The sequence below is a fragment of the Pholcus phalangioides genome, unplaced genomic scaffold (assembly GCF_987345545.1).
Source record: "Pholcus phalangioides strain wild (caught in Gottingen) unplaced genomic scaffold, Ppha-v1.0 ptg000007l_1, whole genome shotgun sequence".
NCBI lineage: Eukaryota > Metazoa > Arthropoda > Arachnida > Araneae > Pholcidae > Pholcus > Pholcus phalangioides.
In genome coordinates this window covers 7,786,468-7,806,840 of record NW_028301600.1, presented here as the reverse complement: position 1 = coordinate 7,806,840, position 20,373 = coordinate 7,786,468, and the positions used below count along the sequence as shown (strand labels likewise).

Below are 20,373 nucleotides of genomic sequence, written 5' to 3'. Positions count from 1 at the left end.
AAAAAAGGGAAAAAGGTGGCCAAATCCATTGTTCTGTCACTTTGGTCCCCCCCCCCCCGAAATGAAAGTGGTATCCCCCGAACGAAATTTCTGGCTACGCCCCTGATGTTGTTTATGTTTGAAAATGTTGTTAAATGTGAAGAAAGCTAACACATTACAGCGCTGATAATAATTTATACGCTTTTTATTCTCATAACACTTATTTTCATTTAATTTAGTTTTTGTCAATGCTTTTGGCAACAAATTTGGATAATCTGACTTCGAAGTATCGGCTATAAAACTGGTTTCGTCTTCGCATAATAGATATAAAAGGGGGGGGGGGAAATATTAGTTTCAGTGTAGATTTCACTTTCGCCTTCACTGCCCCCCTATTTGTGTACTCTTTCTTTCTCTCTTATAATACAAAGATTCGGATGGATGAAGAAAGATTTTATGGGGGGGGGGGGATCACTAAACCGAAGTAAGAAAACGGGGAAGGGAAACTTCTGTTCATAAGATTACAATAAAGCTTTGTGTTAATGGGAAAAAGTACAAAAAAAAAAAAAAAACCATTGAGAGCTAGAATGAAAGAGTTCACGGTGAGAAAAGAGAGCTTACGGTGCATAATTCTCTATTGATGTTGGTAAGTATGAAGTATGATAAATATGGAAGAAATCGTGGTGAAATATCACTTAAATTCAACCACTTATCAGTTTCTCCCGTACGTGATGGGTGCACTACACATATTTTGCCACAAAAACTAAATTAAATGAAAATAAGTGTTATGAGAATAAAAAGCGTATAAATTATTATCAGCGCTGTAATGTGTTAGCTTTCTTCACATTTAACAACATTTTCAAACATAAACAACATCAGGGGCGTAGCCAGAAATTTCGTTCGAGGGATACCACTTTCATTTCGGGGGGGGGGGGGGGACCAAAGTGACAGAACAATGGATTTGGCCACCTTTTTCCCTTTTTTTCACATTTCGGGGGGGGGGGGGGGCACCAGACCCACAAGACCGCCCATCCCAGCTACGCCCTTGAGTAACATCACTGATAGAAGCTAGAATCCATCACCCTAGGCCTAGACCATATTTTCCCAAACTTTTTGTTCCATCGCCCCCTTCTTCAAAAATTTTTTCTCTTATCACCCCCAACTCAAGTGAACCCATAGGATTCTGTTATGCCCGTAGCTTCTATCACCCCCCCCCCCCCGGATCCTTCCATCGCCCACCAGGGAGCGATATTGCTCATTTTGGGAAACACTACCCTAGACTGAAATTTGAGCAAAATTTCCGGTAAATTTAAATATTACGCGGGCCGTGTTTTGGTTAAAAGGAGGAGGTAAATTTAATAAATAGTTTATTAAAAAGGTTTATCATATTTATCATGAGCTGGGGATTACATATAATCACCAGTAAATGTGGATAAACAAAGTTTATTAAATTTAGAGAGATATAAGTCTGTAACTATGCATAATAGCTGCTGATCATGCATAATAACCGGATGTATGAAATTTCCGTAACATTTCAGTTCAGTTCGGTTCAGTTTTAGTTGAAAAAAATTATTGTGGTGGCGGGTTTTTCATGTATTGTAATAAAAGTGGCGCCATCTGTGTTGCGAAAATTGGGAAAATTACAGCATCAAGGGTGCGCGCAGTCGTCCCCCTTTCTCAGTTTTCGAATCTGGCAACCCTAGACGGAGGAGACATCCTTGAGGGATTCCACGATTAAATTTGGTCAGTTCAACGATGACTAGCCTGATCATACTTCGTCGAGAAAAATCGGAGAAATATTGGAATTTCATATACTGGAAAATGCGGGATATCACCAATTATCGCACTGGAAGCAAAGTTGCCAACTATTGCCGAAATCACTAAAAACCCTAATGACAAAAAAAGAAGCGTTACTGGGAATTGCAGTTGTATAAAATGAATTCTACAAAATAAACGTTTATCATGACATATATGTGAGGTGAATATATTCTTATTTATCATTGTAATTAATATAATTTATTAGTTTAAAAAAATTTCAATCCTTGATTTTAACAAAGAATAAAAATTCAAGTATGCTTTGTTGAAAGTTCGTGAGCAACTGGCACATTGTTGCAAAAGAGTCAGGATAGCCAAATTACGAGGATGCTTTGAGAAATTCAGGACGTATGGTTATCATAATGATGACAGATTCAAGAAAACGAAGTAAACAGTTACACTAAAACTTGTTTGTTGATATATTTTCGCGCCTTTCCGACAAATTAAATGTCAACATGGCAAGCAGGTATTTCATTATTTCATTTTAATTGATTAAAACAAATAAGTTTTTTGTGTTGTTTTTAGACTCTTTACTAATTCTCTTTTTTTTACTCTTTACTAAAAGTTAAACAAATGTTTAACCCAAGATTCATTGAAACACTGGTTATTTGTGGAGATGAAAATTACAAGGAAGAAAATTCATCTCTGCCCCCACGGGGACTCGAACCCCGCTCTCTCGCTTGCCGGCGAGTGCTGTAAAACCCCTTCTTTTGCGGTCACCGGCGGGACAAAAAAATTAATCCGTAAAAAAAGGGTGACCGCATGTGAGTGGGTGTCCGTTAAAAAGGGGTTTGGAACAGCTTCGATATACGGTTCTGAAAAAGCTGTGATTGTGTTCAAATGCTTTTCTAAGTTGTTCCGCAAATTCAGCAGGTTTAAAAAGAATTTAATATTTTTGGATTTATCCACTCACGTTTTGGAACAGCCTATTGGCTGCCATAACAAAAAAAAGTTTTTTTACACCATGTTGCACCAAACTGATAAAAAAAAAGAACTTTAATTTTAAAACTCTTATATTTCTTGGAAATAAAAGTATTTAAAAGTTTATATACAAATAAATAACTTTTTATTTAATATAAAACTAATAAAACATTTAAAAATGTTTATATATTAACATTATAGTTGATAAAATCCTCTAGTAACTGCAGTAAATTATGATTTGCATGACTAAAATGCTAATTTTTTTATAAATCAGGATTATACTGCATCTATTTCTTTTGCATTCAGTTTGGAAGAGACTTTCTTTCAGGTGGTTTTTTTCCCAACTCGGAAGAAACTTGCTAACCCTGGCAGCGCATACCTGATGAATTTTGTAGATGTGCCAAAATGCTTTTAAGCACTTCTTCAAGTTCTGCAGGACTCAAAAGAATTTTCTCATATTTTGCATTCATTCTTTATAAGCTGAGAAATCTATTACAGCATGCAACTGCTAAAAAAAAATTGTTTTTCAGTGTTGCACTGCAGTGAGGAAATAGAAGATTTTGATAATATTTTCTGATATTGTAAATTGTAATTATTGTTTGTAATAATCAGTGTTTTCTAATGATCTTTAAATTAAGACAAAATTTTCTTTTTTGCAATAATACTAAAGAGATCAGTGCTGTTTAAAAAATGAATAATGTTTTGTTGTTTTTTGACTTAAAGAAGTCAAAAATAATTTTGTCAGATTGAAAATACAGTAGATATGTGACCTTGATCAAAAGACTGACATAATTTTTACATTATAAATGTAAATGATGAATATGAAAGGAAGAGTAGTTTCTTCTGCTGGGAAGAAGCAAAGTAGGTTTGTTGCAGCACAGTTTCTTCCAAGTTGAAGAAACTGCTTAACTCTGCAAAAGACTGATACCATTATTAATTTGTCTGCATAATTAAGTTAGTGAAATTAAATTTACTTAATGTTATAGAAAATATATATATTTGCTATAAATCTAAAGCATAAATACAAATACAATGCCACAACAGGCAAAATGCCCAACGAGATGACTGAGAAAAAGATGCCCATAACAAATATGGATGTCATATATTTCAAAAATACAGCAACCCAATTAAAACCACAATCACAAAAATTATCAACAATATATACACATGATAAAATATTATACAATGCCCATAAAGAATATTATGGTTGTCTTATTCTAACTTATATAATAAATTATTGAAACAAAACTAGTTTCTTCCGGCTGGTTTTTTTCCGCTTTGGAAGAAACTGTCTAACTCTGGACAGAAGTCAGCATGATATCAGCAGAAGATACCATGGTTTCTTACCTGAAATCTGCTACTAAAATGGTTTTGAACAGTGATTGCCAAAAAAAAAAATTCTGTTGCAGTTGCGTTTGTCAGAACAAGTACGAGCAATCCGAATTTATTGGTTTGGTGAATCCCATGGAAAATACTTTTTTGATGATTCCAGAATTCGTCCTTGTGATGTTCTCACTTTCATGATGAAATTGCCTATAATCTTTAGTGGCCATGTTGAATTTTTACGATGCTGATGCTGAAGATGTTTGGTGAACAAAAAAAAAAAAAAAAATTCTGTGTCACCAAGGGGCCAAAACATTGGCAAAATAGGAAATCACAAATTTGGCGGTGCTTACAGGATCTTAGCCAGGTTTAGCTTATTATTTCCTACTAAAATCACAATTGATAGTTCTAACTCTGTAACTGTATTAATACAGTTGATGCTCTTTATAACGATCCCCATCGTCCCATCGAAAATGAACATTATATTGGAAGGTTGTTACATAAAAAGGAAAAACATATAGATAATTTATTATATGAAAGAAATTGAGTTTTATCATACCGGTCGCTGTAATGGAATGGTGGCTATAACATAGGGTGTCATTATAATGAGTGTCAACTGCATTTTGCTGATAGAGAATATTGAACAAACTTTTATTTGCTGCAAATAAAGCACCTTAATTTTCATCAATTATTCTTTTTTTAATTTTCGTATTATTTCAGGCATATTCAACAATAGCCAATTCAGAGTTGATACTCTTGAGCTTTATTCTATTTTATGTACCAATGAATTTTGCAGTAAAAAGGACCTTCTTCTAAACTGAACCCAACTCTATTCTATTGCCATTCTGCAATTTACTATTGTTAGCGATTTGTGCTGGAATTATGTATGTACCTAACAGTCTTTGTGAGTGTGTAGTGTTGTGTGTGAAGTAGGTGCTGCCATCTATATTCCAAATTATGAGCAAAGTGTAATGATTGCATATTTTTACCATTGTAGCGTCTGCTGCTCTCTGTAGCACGGCTTTTAACAACAAGATCGTCTCGCATTCACGCTTCAAGTTGGAAACTACAGAAATCCAACTTCAGCTGATCACCACTGTGCCACTGGTGGGGTTCGAATCTGTGTTCTTGAAATTCGAGTCCATCACTATGACTACACAGTAGTTCTGGAAAGGGCCTACAAAATGTCGAGTTATTAGGCCCAAGACCATCATTTCAACTTTTTTGGGAGGGACAAAGAACGTATACTCAATGTATGTATATATATATATTTGTGTATATATATACATACAAATGCTGCTGGTCCTGGGACCCAGGTTAATTGAAAAATCTGGGTCCTTTTTGAGTGAAGTGGGTCTCTCTCGAAAAAAATTATCTTGGAAAAAAAGTATGGTTCCCTCCCTCATAATTCACTTGTATCTCTGATTTTTTTCCAGCATGCCCTAGGTCAGTGTTTCCCAAAGTGGGCAATATCGCCCCCTGGTGGGTGATGGAATGTACCAAGGGGGCGATAGAACCTTCTGATTTAACATAAGATCCTATGGGTTTACTTGAGTTGGGGGGCGATGAGAAGAAAAAATTTCTGATGAAGGGGGCGATGGAACAAAAAGTTTGGGAGACTATGCCCTTGGTATTTGATTACCTGCTTATATCTCTTCATTGAGACAGAGAGCCGCGGGCCATGTTCTGGGTAGGAGAAGGAGGTATCTTTGTGAATCAAATAAATAATTCATTTCTATAAAAACCTGTACTATCCAAAGTTACAAATAGTTTATCCTCATTTACTTTCATTGTCTACTAGTAGAAAAAGCTTGCAAAGGAGCCCATTAACACTGAGAATTTAACATGGAATTTAACAAATGTAATTAATCTAAAACAGATATACAGTCGATCCTGCTTATAACATTCCCATTTAGAATGTTTTAGTACAACTTAATTTCACAGTCCCAACTCTAAGTAATTCTCAATAAGATTTCCCGTTTAATGTGTTTTCCTGCTTACAACGTTTTTTGAAAAACATTATACAAATACAAATACATTGTTGCACCAAACTGATAGAAAAAAGAACTTTAATTTTAAAACTCTTATATTTCTTGTCAATAAAAGTATTTAAAAGTTTATACACAAATAAATAACTTTTTATTTAATATACAACTAATAAAACATTTAGAAATGTTTATATATTAACATTATAGTTGATAAAATCCTCTAGTAACTGCAGTAAATTATGATTTGCATTACTAAAATGTAATTTTTTTTATAAATCGGGATTATACTGCATCTATTTCTTTTGCATTCAGTTTGGAAGAGACTTTCTTTCAGGTGTTTTTTTCGAGTTCATTTTTGTGAGTCGAAGGCCCGGTCAAACACACGACCAATGGAAAATAAATGAGGAAAAATTAAACGGCTAATCACTCGCGGCCTGGTATGAATGACATCAGGGCTGGGTGGTTGAGAAACACACACACTGATGTAAAAGAAGCAGTTATATAAAGGATGAATGTGGCGCCCCCTAGTCCAGAGCCCAGGGCGCTGAACCCCCTGCTCCCCCCCCCCCCAGTTGTGGCCTTGCATCTATTCTCCAAATTGGTAATGCGTGGATTTGAAATTTAATGTATACATATTTGTGTTGTAGGTCTGTGTGATTGTGTCGTGGCACAACCAGAGCTTTTTTTTCAAAGACATAGCCAACTCAAAATTGGAAAACCTTAGAAAATCATACTTTTAGCCAATTACCACTGCATAATCGCAGGTTCCAAACCTAGATTTTCACCAAAAGGAAAATCTGGGGTATGGGGGGCCCATGCTCCCCCAAGAAAATCAAAAGTTAAAAACATTTTTGTATAAAATTAAAACATTGTAAAAAAACTCCATTCTTATACTATTCTTAGATCCTTGTGCTCCTCTGAAAGCCGATTCTGCGTATACACCCGTCAATTGCACGATGCGAATACTACTACATAACCGAACATGCACCTCGTACACGTTCCTCTACAGAATTTCTAATGAATCGGCACATGCCGGAATGTGTGTTCTGAGTGTATGCTTGGCCCTAACGTATTTATGTTGTCCAGTTACACTTTTTTCGTGTTCATGTTGCCATCTGGCTTCCATTTTCTGAAGTAAAGATGGAAATTATTGAAATTTCATGTTTTGTCAGTATAAACAGTGACTACCACATTACAACTAGATGATAAAACTGTGGATATTCAAGGTAGAGTTTTGCAGATTTATTTTTTCTTCTCCGGAACGATCTTTCGGAAAATGTTTTACAATTTGAAAAGGTGTTCCAAATCCTTTATGATTTTTCAAAAAGTGTGCATTCACAATCTTGTAGGAACAAGGCAAATTTATGCTGTATAGATACTGTCTTTGAGTGCCAGCAGATAGTTGCGAAAATACCATAATTTCTGGTATGCAACCGCAGGGGAGAAAATCCTCAGGAGAATAAAAATTCAAAAATTTGATACTTCTCTGCAGGGCCCCTCATTCAGGGAAACAACTAGGTATCCATCTTATTCTTTAACAACCCGCGTGTATATCAATACAGCATAGTATACAAAGTAGTAGAACCACTTTTTCAAGGTCGCACAATCACGATAGATGGTAAAAAGAAAAAAAAAAAAGTTGGAGAGGTTTTCTCTCTCTACTTTTTTCTTTTTTGAACTAAGAAAGAACGTGTGCCGGAGGAGGCGTGAACCAAATTTTTATGTGTTCTTTTCTGAAATTCCGGGTATTTGACACGCTATAGCGTGTCATTGGCATATCTGTATAATTCATTTCTAGTGTTTTTTCTAAAAAAAGCCAGGGGACTACCTAATAACTGTTGACCAGTGTGAGCAATTATTCTACATTGCCCTAGCCCTTTGTTAAATGACTGTAATGTTTATGAAATCTAAAAAAGCTACTAACAATTATTTTTGCAAATCAAGTTTAATAAATCAAATCCGTAATGGATGGATGTATCCAGCGGGTTGGTTTAAACCAAGTGGTTTTTAAAAAAAAAAAATCAAATAAAAGTGGCCTAAATATAATTTTTTTCTTGAAAAATATCATATTGGTTCATTATTAGCCAAAAAATGTTTCATTCTTATCACATTTTATATTCTTGGGGGACATTCTGATGGTATATCTTTAAATGACATAAGATTGTATAAGTGTTTGTTTGTGATGATTTTCATTATTTTTTGTTTTTCACGCTATAAATCCATCATAAAAGGGCCCGTGAAAGTCTGGTTGGGGGGGGGGGCCCGCAAAAGATTCCAGCCTAGGGGCCCCACTCCAGGATGTGAGGGCCATGCCTGATGCTCTATCTTTAGCAAATTCATGAATAAGGATTGCATTACACATCTCAATGTAGTGGTGCCTTATCTTGCAGGGTTTTTTCCCCCTTTCACAAAGAAGCAGCAACAGTAGTGACACTATCATGCTAGGGGCAGATGGTCTTATAATCCAATAAAGATACCAGCTGTCCCTAAAGGACGAAGACTGGTATACTACCTAGTAGCTACATTAACTCACAGATATTTTCATTTTCATTCCCATAAAAAAGTAGCACATCTCATACTGTATATCACCCAGTCTTAATATTCATTTTTTATACAATACAATACAATGCCACAACAGGCAAAATGCCCAACGAGGTGGCTGAGAAAAGTACCATAAAAATATGGATGTCATATATTTAAAAAATACAGCAACCCAATTAAAAATGCAATTAACAAAAATTATAAGCAATATATACACATGATAAAATATTATACAATTTATACAAAATATTCGCCGCCTGGCAGTCGAGTGGTTAGGGAACTAGCTTCTCACTGTGCAGGTCTGAGTTCGAATCCCGGTTCGGGCATGGATGTTTACTAACACTAACAAATTCCCTGGACGGATCATGCTGATCCCTTGGGAATACGTGGGGATCACGTTATTATTATTATGTCCATAAAGAATACTTATGGTTGTCTTAATCTAAGTATGGATAGCTTCTCGATTTACCCCAACATGTTTATCGTATTTCTTTTTAAACGTGTCAATTGTGTTACAATTTACTACCTCTGGGGGTAAGCTATTCCATTTTTTAACAACCCTATTGGAGAAAAATTCCCTGCGACACCATGACCTTGCATTGTCTCTCACCAATCGATATTGGTGTCCCCTTGTAAAAGCAGTCGATTGGCAGTGTACTGAAAGTTCATGGTCCATCCTATCCATAAACCATTAAGTCCAGTTAATCAAGGTTCTACTGTATAGTAGTAACAGATTTATGAAAAATAATCAGCTATATACAGGGTGATTATAATTTAAAGTTTTGATTCCAAAACTATACAATAAGAACTACTGGTCAAAATGACTTGAAAATTTGCATGGATACTCCTGAAGCAATGAAAATTTCTTTGGCAAAAGAAAAGAAAAAAAAGTGTAAAATGTGCTAGTAGATGCTGTACTTGGCCAGCAGGGTAATACCATTTTATGTAACCACATCATTTTGGCACTTCAACAACATCAGTGTGTAGATAGTACAATTTTTATCAAGATGAATATTGCAATATCAGCAAAGTAGCTGTTGAAGAACCATTTTGACAATAACAGTATGACATGACACCTGGCCTTCAGCTCACGTGACCTTAACCCTTGCAGCTTCTGGCTGTGTGTGTGGGGGGGGGGGGGGGTACCTCAAAATGTTATGAACAGTGGTCGAATTCCAAACTCCGGTGAATTGCAAGTACATCCACGTCATGACCATGGCATACTCTGATCTGTTGTTGAACAAGCATTTTTCTGCTTTCACCTCATAGCCAAAACACAGTGGACAACATATTTAACATTTTTTTAAGTAAGTTGTAGTTTTATTTGTTCAATTACTTCATTTTTGTAATGTTTCCATGAATTATAAAATCGTGCAATGCTAATTAAGTTATTATTTTGCCCTGACTGGCTATCATTTTCATTCTGCGAGCAAATTTCCCACATGTTGGATGAGTACAGTGTTGTTAATTTTACATTTTTAAATATTTTTCCCCTTTGCCATTTAAAATTCCATTGCTTCAGGAATATTCATGTAAATTTTGAATTCATTCTGACGATGGTTCTTTTTTAAAGTGTTTTGAAATCAGAACTTTAGTTATGATCACCCCGTATATTGTAAATCATCGCTAATTAATCTGCATTATTTATGGTTCATTAAATACATTATATTCACCTACTTTTTATAGCAGTTTTTGCAAAATAGCTTCCTAATTAGCATACTGAATAGCTAAATAGCATACTGAAAGTAACTGGAGAAAAAACCTTTATATTATATGGTTAATAATAACATTAAGAGTTTTTAAACACGAAGTAATTCATTGAGTTAAGCAAAAAAAAAAAAAAAACTAAATTGCAAAAGTGGAATTTTGTTAAAATGTAAGAAATATTTAGATTAATTAATATGGGAATAGTGTTAATTACATTAATAAACATTTTATTTTAATTAATTATATTAGAAGTTTGAATGATTTTTCAGAAATTTTGTTTTTAATGTTAATGCTATTTAAACAAAAAAAACCCTGTTTTTTGTTGTTTTTTTTTTAAAAAAAGGTTTTTTACCAACCCTGGTATGCAGACCAAATATTGAGCAAATTAAAGTTGTAAAGGAAGGAGTAACATAAAAATTAAAAACCGAACGAAAATGAGTGATGAATATTATGCCACATTATCAGTATTACCAGTCAGGGGCTGAGATTGCTGGCCATCTCATATGTACAGGATTCAGGGGTGTTCTCATGGATTAAAAATACAAAGGTCATAGCAGGCAAAATGCATTGTATATTCATGAATTATTGGGGAATTACAGTATCCCAAGCCTCCAGATTCCAGTGCTTTTGCTGTTCATAGGTACTGGATGAACTTCTGTCAATGCACGTACATGATTTACCTTTTGAGATTCAAATTTGTAATTCAAAAATCAAAATTTTTCTTAAAAAAGTGAAAAATAAGCATTTTTATGAAAACAAGTAGACAGAAACATTGTGGGAAGGTGGCAGTGCTACGTTGTATAAAAGCGAAGTATATGGTTTGAGCATTGAATTTTCAAGAGGTGGCATGGGCATCAAAAATGTGCTTTATAGTGGCATGGCTTGGAAAAAGGTTTTCTTCCCTTGTGCTATAGGCTTCAAACATTAACAGCTCTTATGCTAGTGTGGACTCTCGTTTCACTACAACCAGCCAAGTTTAATAAATATTGTGTTTTAAGCTCATTTTTCAAATTTTATTATTTTTTATTTACTACTATAGAATGTGTGACGATGTAAAAGACACTATAAAGGCTGCTAGGTTGAATGAAGCGGAACTCAAGCCTATTGTTCAGCCAATATATGTGCCTCAAAAAGCAAAAAATGGCATAATTTTGATGCAGATGAAACCAGACATGATCAAAAAGATCAGTGCAGGCGAGACGTATGTAATTTGGATTTATTTGCATTTTGCATTGAATAATTATTAAAAAACTAGTGACTTGAAGTTTATTTCTTGTATAGGCGTACTTGTTATTTCTAACATCTCTCTAAATTTCTAAAATACCTTAGTATTTAGCCTATAGATTAGACAAATAGAGGAAAGAGAATAGAGGACAAGATTACACACCTAGTGGATTTCTATTTATAAAAACGAGACGAAAATGTGAAATCTCAAAAATTTGACAAAAGATAGTTTCAAGAATAAAGCTTTTTTTACTTGTGCAGTTCATTTTAAGAAAGAGAGCCTGCATCACAGTTGTGTGCATACTCTTAGCTGCCTGTTTATTGATTTTCTAAATCGATCATAGTTCGCAACACCTTACGATCAGAGGCTGTAGGCAGGGTATATATGAGGCTCATGTTTTTCCCAAGCTGACCAAAAGTTTAAATATTTTCATTAAAAAATGGAATATCAATTTAAACTCTCAACAAAGTCATCTACTCTTCCGTATCAATTTAAAGGTTGGTAACTCAAACTTTCCCTGGAAGAAATTCCTTGTGTCCCCTTCCCAAAGGTCAATACTGCATATGTCTCTGCCTACAACAGAGTTAAATTTTAACATCATATTGTTCTGCAGAAAATATTCTTCATAATAACTTAAATCTTGAAAGCTTTCATGAATCTTCTATCTTCAAAAATTAAGAAAAATTATGATTCCTTCATAAAAGAATTACATACTATCATAACAAAATCACATTTTACCTAATGAAGGATTTTAAGCAATAAGGATAATAATCATCAAGGATTATATCAATAATGGTGGTTTGAGACACTTCAAAACATATATGCTACCTTGATCATAGTTGCTTTCACTTGCCCTGTTGCTAAGAGTAAAATTAACTCCATGCATCTCTTACACTCTTTTCCCTACACTAATTTTCACCTCCCAGAGGAATGTTTACAAGGTACATGTATGGTTAAGTAGTAGCCGTTTTCACGAACCACAAGATTTTAGCAAACTAATTTTTACTGTTCTAATCAGGGCCATAAATAAGATTTTTGCCATTCAGGGCAAACATGATTTTGCTGCCCCCATAACTTTAAAATTCCATAATTTTATTACTGTGCTATTTTTTCCCACCTAAAACTGCTGCCCCTCCCCTCAATTTTGTCTCCCAGGACAGCTGTGTCCCCCTGCCCCATCCAGTTCTAGCCCTGGTTCTAATACACCTTGCATTTCTTAACGTTCACTAATTTTCTTGTGTCTGGTGACCACGTTGCAGGGTTCCACAGCCACTAGTTCCCAAACTTTTCTCCAACTCCCAACCTCATCTCATCTGTAATCACCACAAAATTTGTTAATCGCGACAGTACCCAATTGTCTGGGGAAAATATGTTGTAAAAATTTTGTATGTTTTTTTCCTTTTTTGACACATAATAAAGTGTTCCAGACTCTGCCACGAAGCTGGGCTGGAAGAGATCTCGGCAACGGGATGAGTCCAGTGGCAAAGTTCTGGCATTCATTCATTCAGCCACTAGTTCCCAAAGAAAGTAAGATAGAAAACTTGAGGACTAAATGAAATTGATTTATTCATCTATATACAGGGTGATTATAAAAAAACTATCCCGACATATGGGCCCCTAACTATCATACCATTCTCAGAAACTGAATGAAATTTTGGCATAAGGTATTTTGATGTATGCGCTCAAGAATGATATGAAAAACAAAACAGTGTCACTCTAACAGTTACGGTTACAGTTAGAAAATTTCGAAAATATCAAATGGCAACACCAAGTTTTTTGTATTGGAATGTGATCTCCATTGTGAAAAACCCTAAATAGCGTTCGAACGGCAACTGTAGCATGAAAATCACCGGCGGTAGATAGGCTAAAAGTGAGGATAACCAATAAGGACAGAGAAGCAGCATAAAATAAAGCATTTTATTGTGTTTCACAAATTTTCCACATGACCTTGTGGAGGACTAATCAGGCTGGGATCTCAGCCGAAGAAACGGTGTGACGAATGAAACGAACATTAATGCTCTGGTGCACAGCAAAGTCCTTTTTACTTTTTCCTTGCCTAGCTCCGGGGATTTTCGTGCTACAGGTGCCGTTCGAACGCCATTTAGGGTTTTTCACAATGGAGATCACATTCCAATACAAAAAACTTGGTGTTGCCATTTGATATTTTCGAAATTTTCTCACTGTAACTGTAACTGTTAGAATGACACTGTTGTTTTCCATATCATTCTTGAGCGCATACCTCAAAATACCTTATGCCAAAATTTCATTCAGTTTCTGTGAATGGTATGATAGTTAGGGGCCCCATATGTCGGGATAGTTTTTTTATAATCACCCTGTATATATATAGGTTACACTGCCAAAGCCCGAAGTTGGCTAGTTGATACGGCCAATGTCCAATTTTCTGACTTTCGCAGGTCCCTATATAGGGATCACTAAGATCAATATTCAGATTCCTTTGATCATTAGGGTTGTGATAGTTTATTATAAATGGCCATAATTATCACAAAAAAATATGCCAATGTGGCCATGACCTCAAATCATAGGGATCGATGTATAGGAATCATCAAAAGCCTGAATTTCAGACATTGGCCAGGTCAACTGGGTTGGTGAGTGTGCAAACTGGCTTAGGCAGTAATAATATATACCGGGGTAAATTTTGCTTAACTGATAGCTGTGCTGTATCACTTGTGTATCAATTAAATTACAACCCTTATGACATTTAATCACTTTTTGTATGGACTAATTATCAGAGAAATCATAGATCACACTGAATGTGATTTTTTTTATTAGCCTATTATTTTTAATTTATTCAATATTTAATTTTGCCAATTAAAATAAGAATTCTGTTATATGGTAGAAAGTCAGCAGTAAATAAGTAGAATATTGAATATTATGAATATCGCCGTCATTCATGCAAAATATATTTTAAAATTTTCAATTTTTTTTCATGCCGCCAAAAACGTTTTCACATGTGTTCTGTATAAATGTCATAAAAAAATTTCTGACCAATTAAATGGTCCACATTAATGGTATTAAATGGTCAAAATGTTTCTGACCAGCTATTAAAAATGTATTATGACATTTTTACAGAACACTGAAACTCAAGCTTTTAGATGCAAAGTACGTTAAATTAAATTTATAGCTGTATAGTTAAAAAAATAAAACTGGAGTTAGACTTATACTATGCTGCATTTATATATTTACGCTATCTCTACTTTTTATGTTATAGGTTGGTTATTCGAGGCGCACTTAAAGAACCTGCTGTGGTTTGTACCAAATCTTCAACATACGAAGTAAAAGAAGCAAAGACATCTAATTCTTTATTGCTTCTTCCTGATGTGCAATTTCCTGCAAACTGTAAGAAATCTGGTCACTTAGGTGAAGAAGACATTTTTTCACAGGAAGTAAGCTTGTAAAAGTGAAATGGGGTAGCTTAGTTATATATTGTGTTTAGGGTTGGCAGGTTTTTGATGCATGGCAGTTTTTGACACGTCAAAACCCTCCACGCAAAACCTCAGTCAAAAAACCTAAAATATTGCTTTTCAATATAAAAATTCCAGTTGAAAATACACACATCGATTGCATGTAATGTTTAGTCACTATATTATACAAAGAATAAATATTTAATATGGATTCTAAAATAATTTTGTTTTCTACAGAATTATTTTGGACAATATATGTGTATTTTTTCATGTAAGATATACAATTTCAATAGAGTATAACATAAAAGCTGAAGGAAAAACTGTGGAACTATTTGATATATGTTATACTATTATATATAGTACATCTACTATTATATATATACTATTATATATAGATATATACTATTTGATAAACTATGGAACTACTTCAATTCAAGATCATTCTTGACCTTCCAAAATTTCTTTAACTGCTTATACAGTATATGTGTATTGATATAAACCATAGTTTCCCTACCTTTTTTGTCCCATCGGCCCCTTCTTCAGAAATTTTTTTCTCCCATCGCCCCCAACACAATCTAACCCATAGAATCCTATGTTATACCCGTGCCTTCTACTGTCTCCATGGAACATACCATCGCCCCCAGGGGGCGTTAACACCCACGTTGGGAATCACTGATATAAACCATCTTCTGTACTCTTCATAACAGATAGGTGTTTAAAAATTTTTTTTACACCATATATGTAATGTTGATTTCTGTTATTTAATTTTCTAGATAATCACTGATACTTAAAATGATACCCTTATTGTGCATACCATTAGAATATAGCTAGCAATAAAAATACTAAATTGGACTAAAATGTCCTTTAATTTAGCAATGCTGATTGCATATGATGCTTAAGAAAAGCTATAACTTATTCTAAGTGTAAAAGTAAGAATGACAACACTGGCAATATGTTTTTGACTTTCTTAATACTGAGCAGGGTTGGTAAAAAAACCGGTTTTTTTGAAAAAAACCAAAAAACCGGGTTTTTTTGGTTTAAACCAGGTTTTTTTGGTTTAAACCGGTTTTTTTTGTTTTAAATAGTATTAACATTAAAAACAATGAAATTTCTGAAAAATCATTCAAACTTGTAATAATTAACTAAAATAAAATGTTTATTAATGCAATTAACACTATTCCCATGCTAATTAATCAATAAATATTTATTACATTTTAACAAAAACCATTTTGCCATTTAATTATTTTTTGCTTAACTCAATGGATTACTGTGTGTTTGAAAATTCTTTTAATGTTATTATTAATCATATAATATATAAAGGTTTTTCTCCAGCTACTTTCAGTATACTTAATTACAAAGCTATTTTGCAAAAAGTAATATAAATTAGGTGAATATAATGCATTTAATGAAGCATAAATAATGCAGATTAATTAACGATGATTTACGATATACAGGGTGATTATAACTAAGGTTCTGATTTCAAAATACTGTGAAAAAAGAGCGATTGTCAGAATGACTTGAAAATTGACATGAATATTCCTGAAAAAATTCAATTTTATTTGATAAAGGGGAAAAAATACTTAAAAATGTAAAATTAATGACATCATCCAATACGTGGGAAATTTGCTTGCAGAATGGAAACGATAGCCAGTCATGGGAAAATTATAACTTAATTATAGCATTGCACGAGTCCATAATTCACGGAAACATCACAAAAAAAATGAAGCAATTGAACAAATAACTACAACTTACTCAAAAAATTTTAAATATGTTGTCAACCGCGTTTTCTGGCTATGACGCTGAAAGCACAAATATTCTTGTTCAACAGCAGAATCGGAGTATGCCATGGTCATAATGTGGATGTGCTTGCAATTCAGCTTTATTAAACCAAACGCGTCCCCTTTCCCCCGTTCATATTCCTGAGGAATGAGGAACTTCTAACATATAGGGAATGTGCTGGAGATTACAATTCACCAAAGTTTACAATCTGACCACTGTTTATAACATTTTGAGGTACCCCCACAGCCAGAAGTTGCAAGGGTTAAGGTGCATCCTGTCAAAATGGGTCTTCAGCAGCTGCTTTGCTGGTATTGCAATGTGCATCTTGATAGAAGTTCTATCCACACACTGATGCTGTGGAAGTGCCGAAATGATGTGGTTGCACAAAATAGATTATACTGCTGGCCAAGTACAACATCGTCTACTTGCACATTTTGCACTTTTTTTCTTTTGCGAAAGAAACGTCCATTGCTTCAGGAGTATCCATGCAAATTTTCAGGTCATTCCGATCAGTACTTATTGTATAGTTTTGGAATCAAAACTTAAATTATAATCACCCTGTATATAGCTGATTATTTTTTATAAATCTGTTACTACTATACAGTAGAACCTTGATTAACTGGGCTTAACAGTGTGTGTGTGAAATTATAAAAAAAACAAATATTGAATATATTAAGACTGGGAGATATACAGTAGGAGATGTGCTACTTCTTATGTGAATGAAAATGTATGTGAGGTAATGTAACAACTAGTACACTAGTCTTTGTCCTTCAAGGACAGCTGGTGTCTTTATTGGATTATAGGACCACTTGCCCCTAGCATGATGGTGTCACTACTGTAGCTGCTTCTTTGTGAACGGAAAAAGAAACCCTGTGAGATAATACACCACTACATTTAGATGTGTGATGCAATCCTTATTCATGAATTTGCTAAAGATAGAGCATCAGAATGTAGCCAAAGGTTAGAAAATGTTGTAAGAATGAGAAATTTTGGCTTTTATATATAACTTTAAATGACTAAGGTACTTCATATGAAAAATATATACACATGATTTCCAACCAATGCAATTCGTAATCGAATTTGAATCCATTATTAGCAATATAAAATATCAAAATGTAATTTGTATGGGAGATTTCAATATTGATATCTTAAAAATAAACTATGAATCGGAGGAATTAACAGGCATGATGGCGAAAAATGGATTTTTGTCTTATACTAATACGCCTACCCGATCAACATCGTGCATCGATCATATATATATAAGAAATGCAAAATTAAACTGGCAGTATGAAACTGCAATAGCCAAAATTCATATAACTGATCACTGGCCATTACTTTTAAATGGTTATAATGCTGAAAAAACAAAAATTACAAAATCTGAAACTCATGAGCAGAACAACATTGATAGGGTTGATTATGTAAGCTTTGAGACCTGCATAAAAAATTATAAAGTGAATGAAAATGTTTTCTCGGAGAAAAATGTGAATATATTATACGAAATATTTATTGATATCTACAAACACCGTTGTTTCTGGATGAAAAGTATTAAAAATAATAAAAATGGAAAGGAAAATGAATGGATAACGGTTGAACTAAAAAAAATGATTGATATTAAAGAGAAATTATATAAAAAATTCAAGCGAAACGCACATAATCAAGAAGCCAGGTTAGAATACAAAAATTATGAAAAAATGCTGAAAAAAAAGATTAGATATACCAAAGAGGAATATTTTTACAATAAATTTAATGCTTGTGGAAACGATACAAAAAAGCAATGGAAAATCATTAACAACCTAATAAATAAAAATGAGAAAATAATAAAGATACCCACTGATGAAGATCTCGGTATTGTGGTAGAAAAAATGAATGACTATTTTATTAATGTAGTCAGCAATGAATCAAATGAGACAGATACTGATAACGATCATTGTCCAATTCAAATGTCTTATAACCAAATTAATTCTATGGTTTTTACTCCAGTGGAAGAAAAATATGTTAAATACATAGTTATGAAATAAAATAATAACAAAACAATTGGATACGATGGCATTAATGCTAGAATGCTAAAAATAGTCTGTAAACATCATCTGCGGTTCATAACATATATAATCAATACTTCAATTACTGAAGGTACTTTTATTGAAAAACTTAAATATGCCATTGTTAGACCTGTTCACAAAACTGGAAATATTAATAATTATAATAATTATCACCCAATATCGATACTTCCAATTATGTCTAAAGTCATAGAACGGGTTATGAAAATGAAAATTATGGATTTCCTCAACTCTAACTCTTACTTTGCAAAAAACCAATTTGGATTTCTTGAAAATAGAAACACAGAAATGGCAGTTCTAAAACTCACTGAATACATTTACAAGAATGTCAATAACAATAAAAAAACCCTTGCTGTTTTTTTTGGATTTACGTAAAGCATTTGACAGCGTTGACCATAAAATACTTCTGGACAAAATTAATAAGGCTGGTATAAGAGGAAAAATACACGACTGGTTTAAAAGCTACTTAACGAACAGAAAACAGGCAATTAAAATTAAAAATGAAATAGGATCTTTTAAGCAAATAGTAAGCGGTGTCCCACAAGGATCGGTACTCGGAGCGATACTCTTTTTGATTTATGTAAATGATATACAACACCTACAAATGAATGGAAATATTATTAGTTATGCAGCTGACACAGTGCTCTTCATTTCCGATAATGATAACCTAAACCTTAAATATAAAGCGGAAAATGATATGACAATAATTTCACAATGGCTAAAATATAATAAATTGACCCTTAATTTAAATAAAACTAAATTTATGCATTTTCAATTATATAATAACAGAAATATAGAACCAATAACAATACAATATCATGTAGGTCATTGCTCACGCAATGAGTGTCGCTGTACTGAAATTAAGGAGTCCGATGAAATAAACTATCTTGGAATCGTTTTTAATAAAAACCTTAAATGGAAAACTCAAGCGGTGACAGTAAGCAATAAACTAAAATACATCAATACCAGGATTTACTGCTTGAAAAATATTATATCCCCTAAATTTCTTCGTACTATTTACTTCGCATGGATTTTACCAGTCATACAATATGGTATATCGGTATGGGGCGGTGATTATGACTCAAATATAAATATAATAAGAAACACTCTGAGAAAAGTTGTGAATAATGTATCTGAAAAAATAAATATAATCCAAGACTGTCACAATGATTATAGATTTAACATCAATAAACTCTATCTTTACAAAATATTATTCTTTATTCAGAAAAATCCCGATTGGTTCAGAATTAAACACCAGCAGAGACAAACAAGACAACACGGAATTCAATACGCCATAATTAAACCAAACAAAACCATAATACAAAAACAATTCATATACATAGCACCTAAAGAATATAATAGATTGAATAACGAAATAAAGACGGAAAAATCACTGCACAAATTCAGAAAACTACTCATAAACAAAATCAACACAATTGAATATTAATCCCATATACATGCATCTTTTTTTCTCTCTTTACGAATGTAATGTGAAGACAATATTATATTTTAATTATATACACCATTGGTCTGTTGTCAACCCCAATATATACTACACTATCAATATGCCCTGGACGGATTATGTAATCCCTTGGGCTAATATATAAATGGTAATATAT

General features: G+C 33.5%; 1 protein-coding gene across 1 annotated transcript in view; it reads left to right on the top strand.

Moving 5' to 3' along the window:
- The first annotated feature begins 2,210 nt into the window (after positions 1 to 2,210).
- The window catches only part of LOC149084879 (sister chromatid cohesion protein DCC1), a 72,350-nt gene continuing 54,187 nt past the window's right edge, over positions 2,211 to 20,373 (top strand). Inside the window, exons 1-3 of the mRNA XM_089232615.1 lie at positions 2,211 to 2,257; positions 11,311 to 11,472; positions 14,726 to 14,900. Of these exons, the coding sequence (XP_089088741.1) occupies positions 2,247 to 2,257; positions 11,311 to 11,472; positions 14,726 to 14,900 (348 nt within the window). The 5' untranslated portion in view covers positions 2,211 to 2,246. The remainder of the gene's footprint in view (positions 2,258 to 11,310; positions 11,473 to 14,725; positions 14,901 to 20,373) is intronic.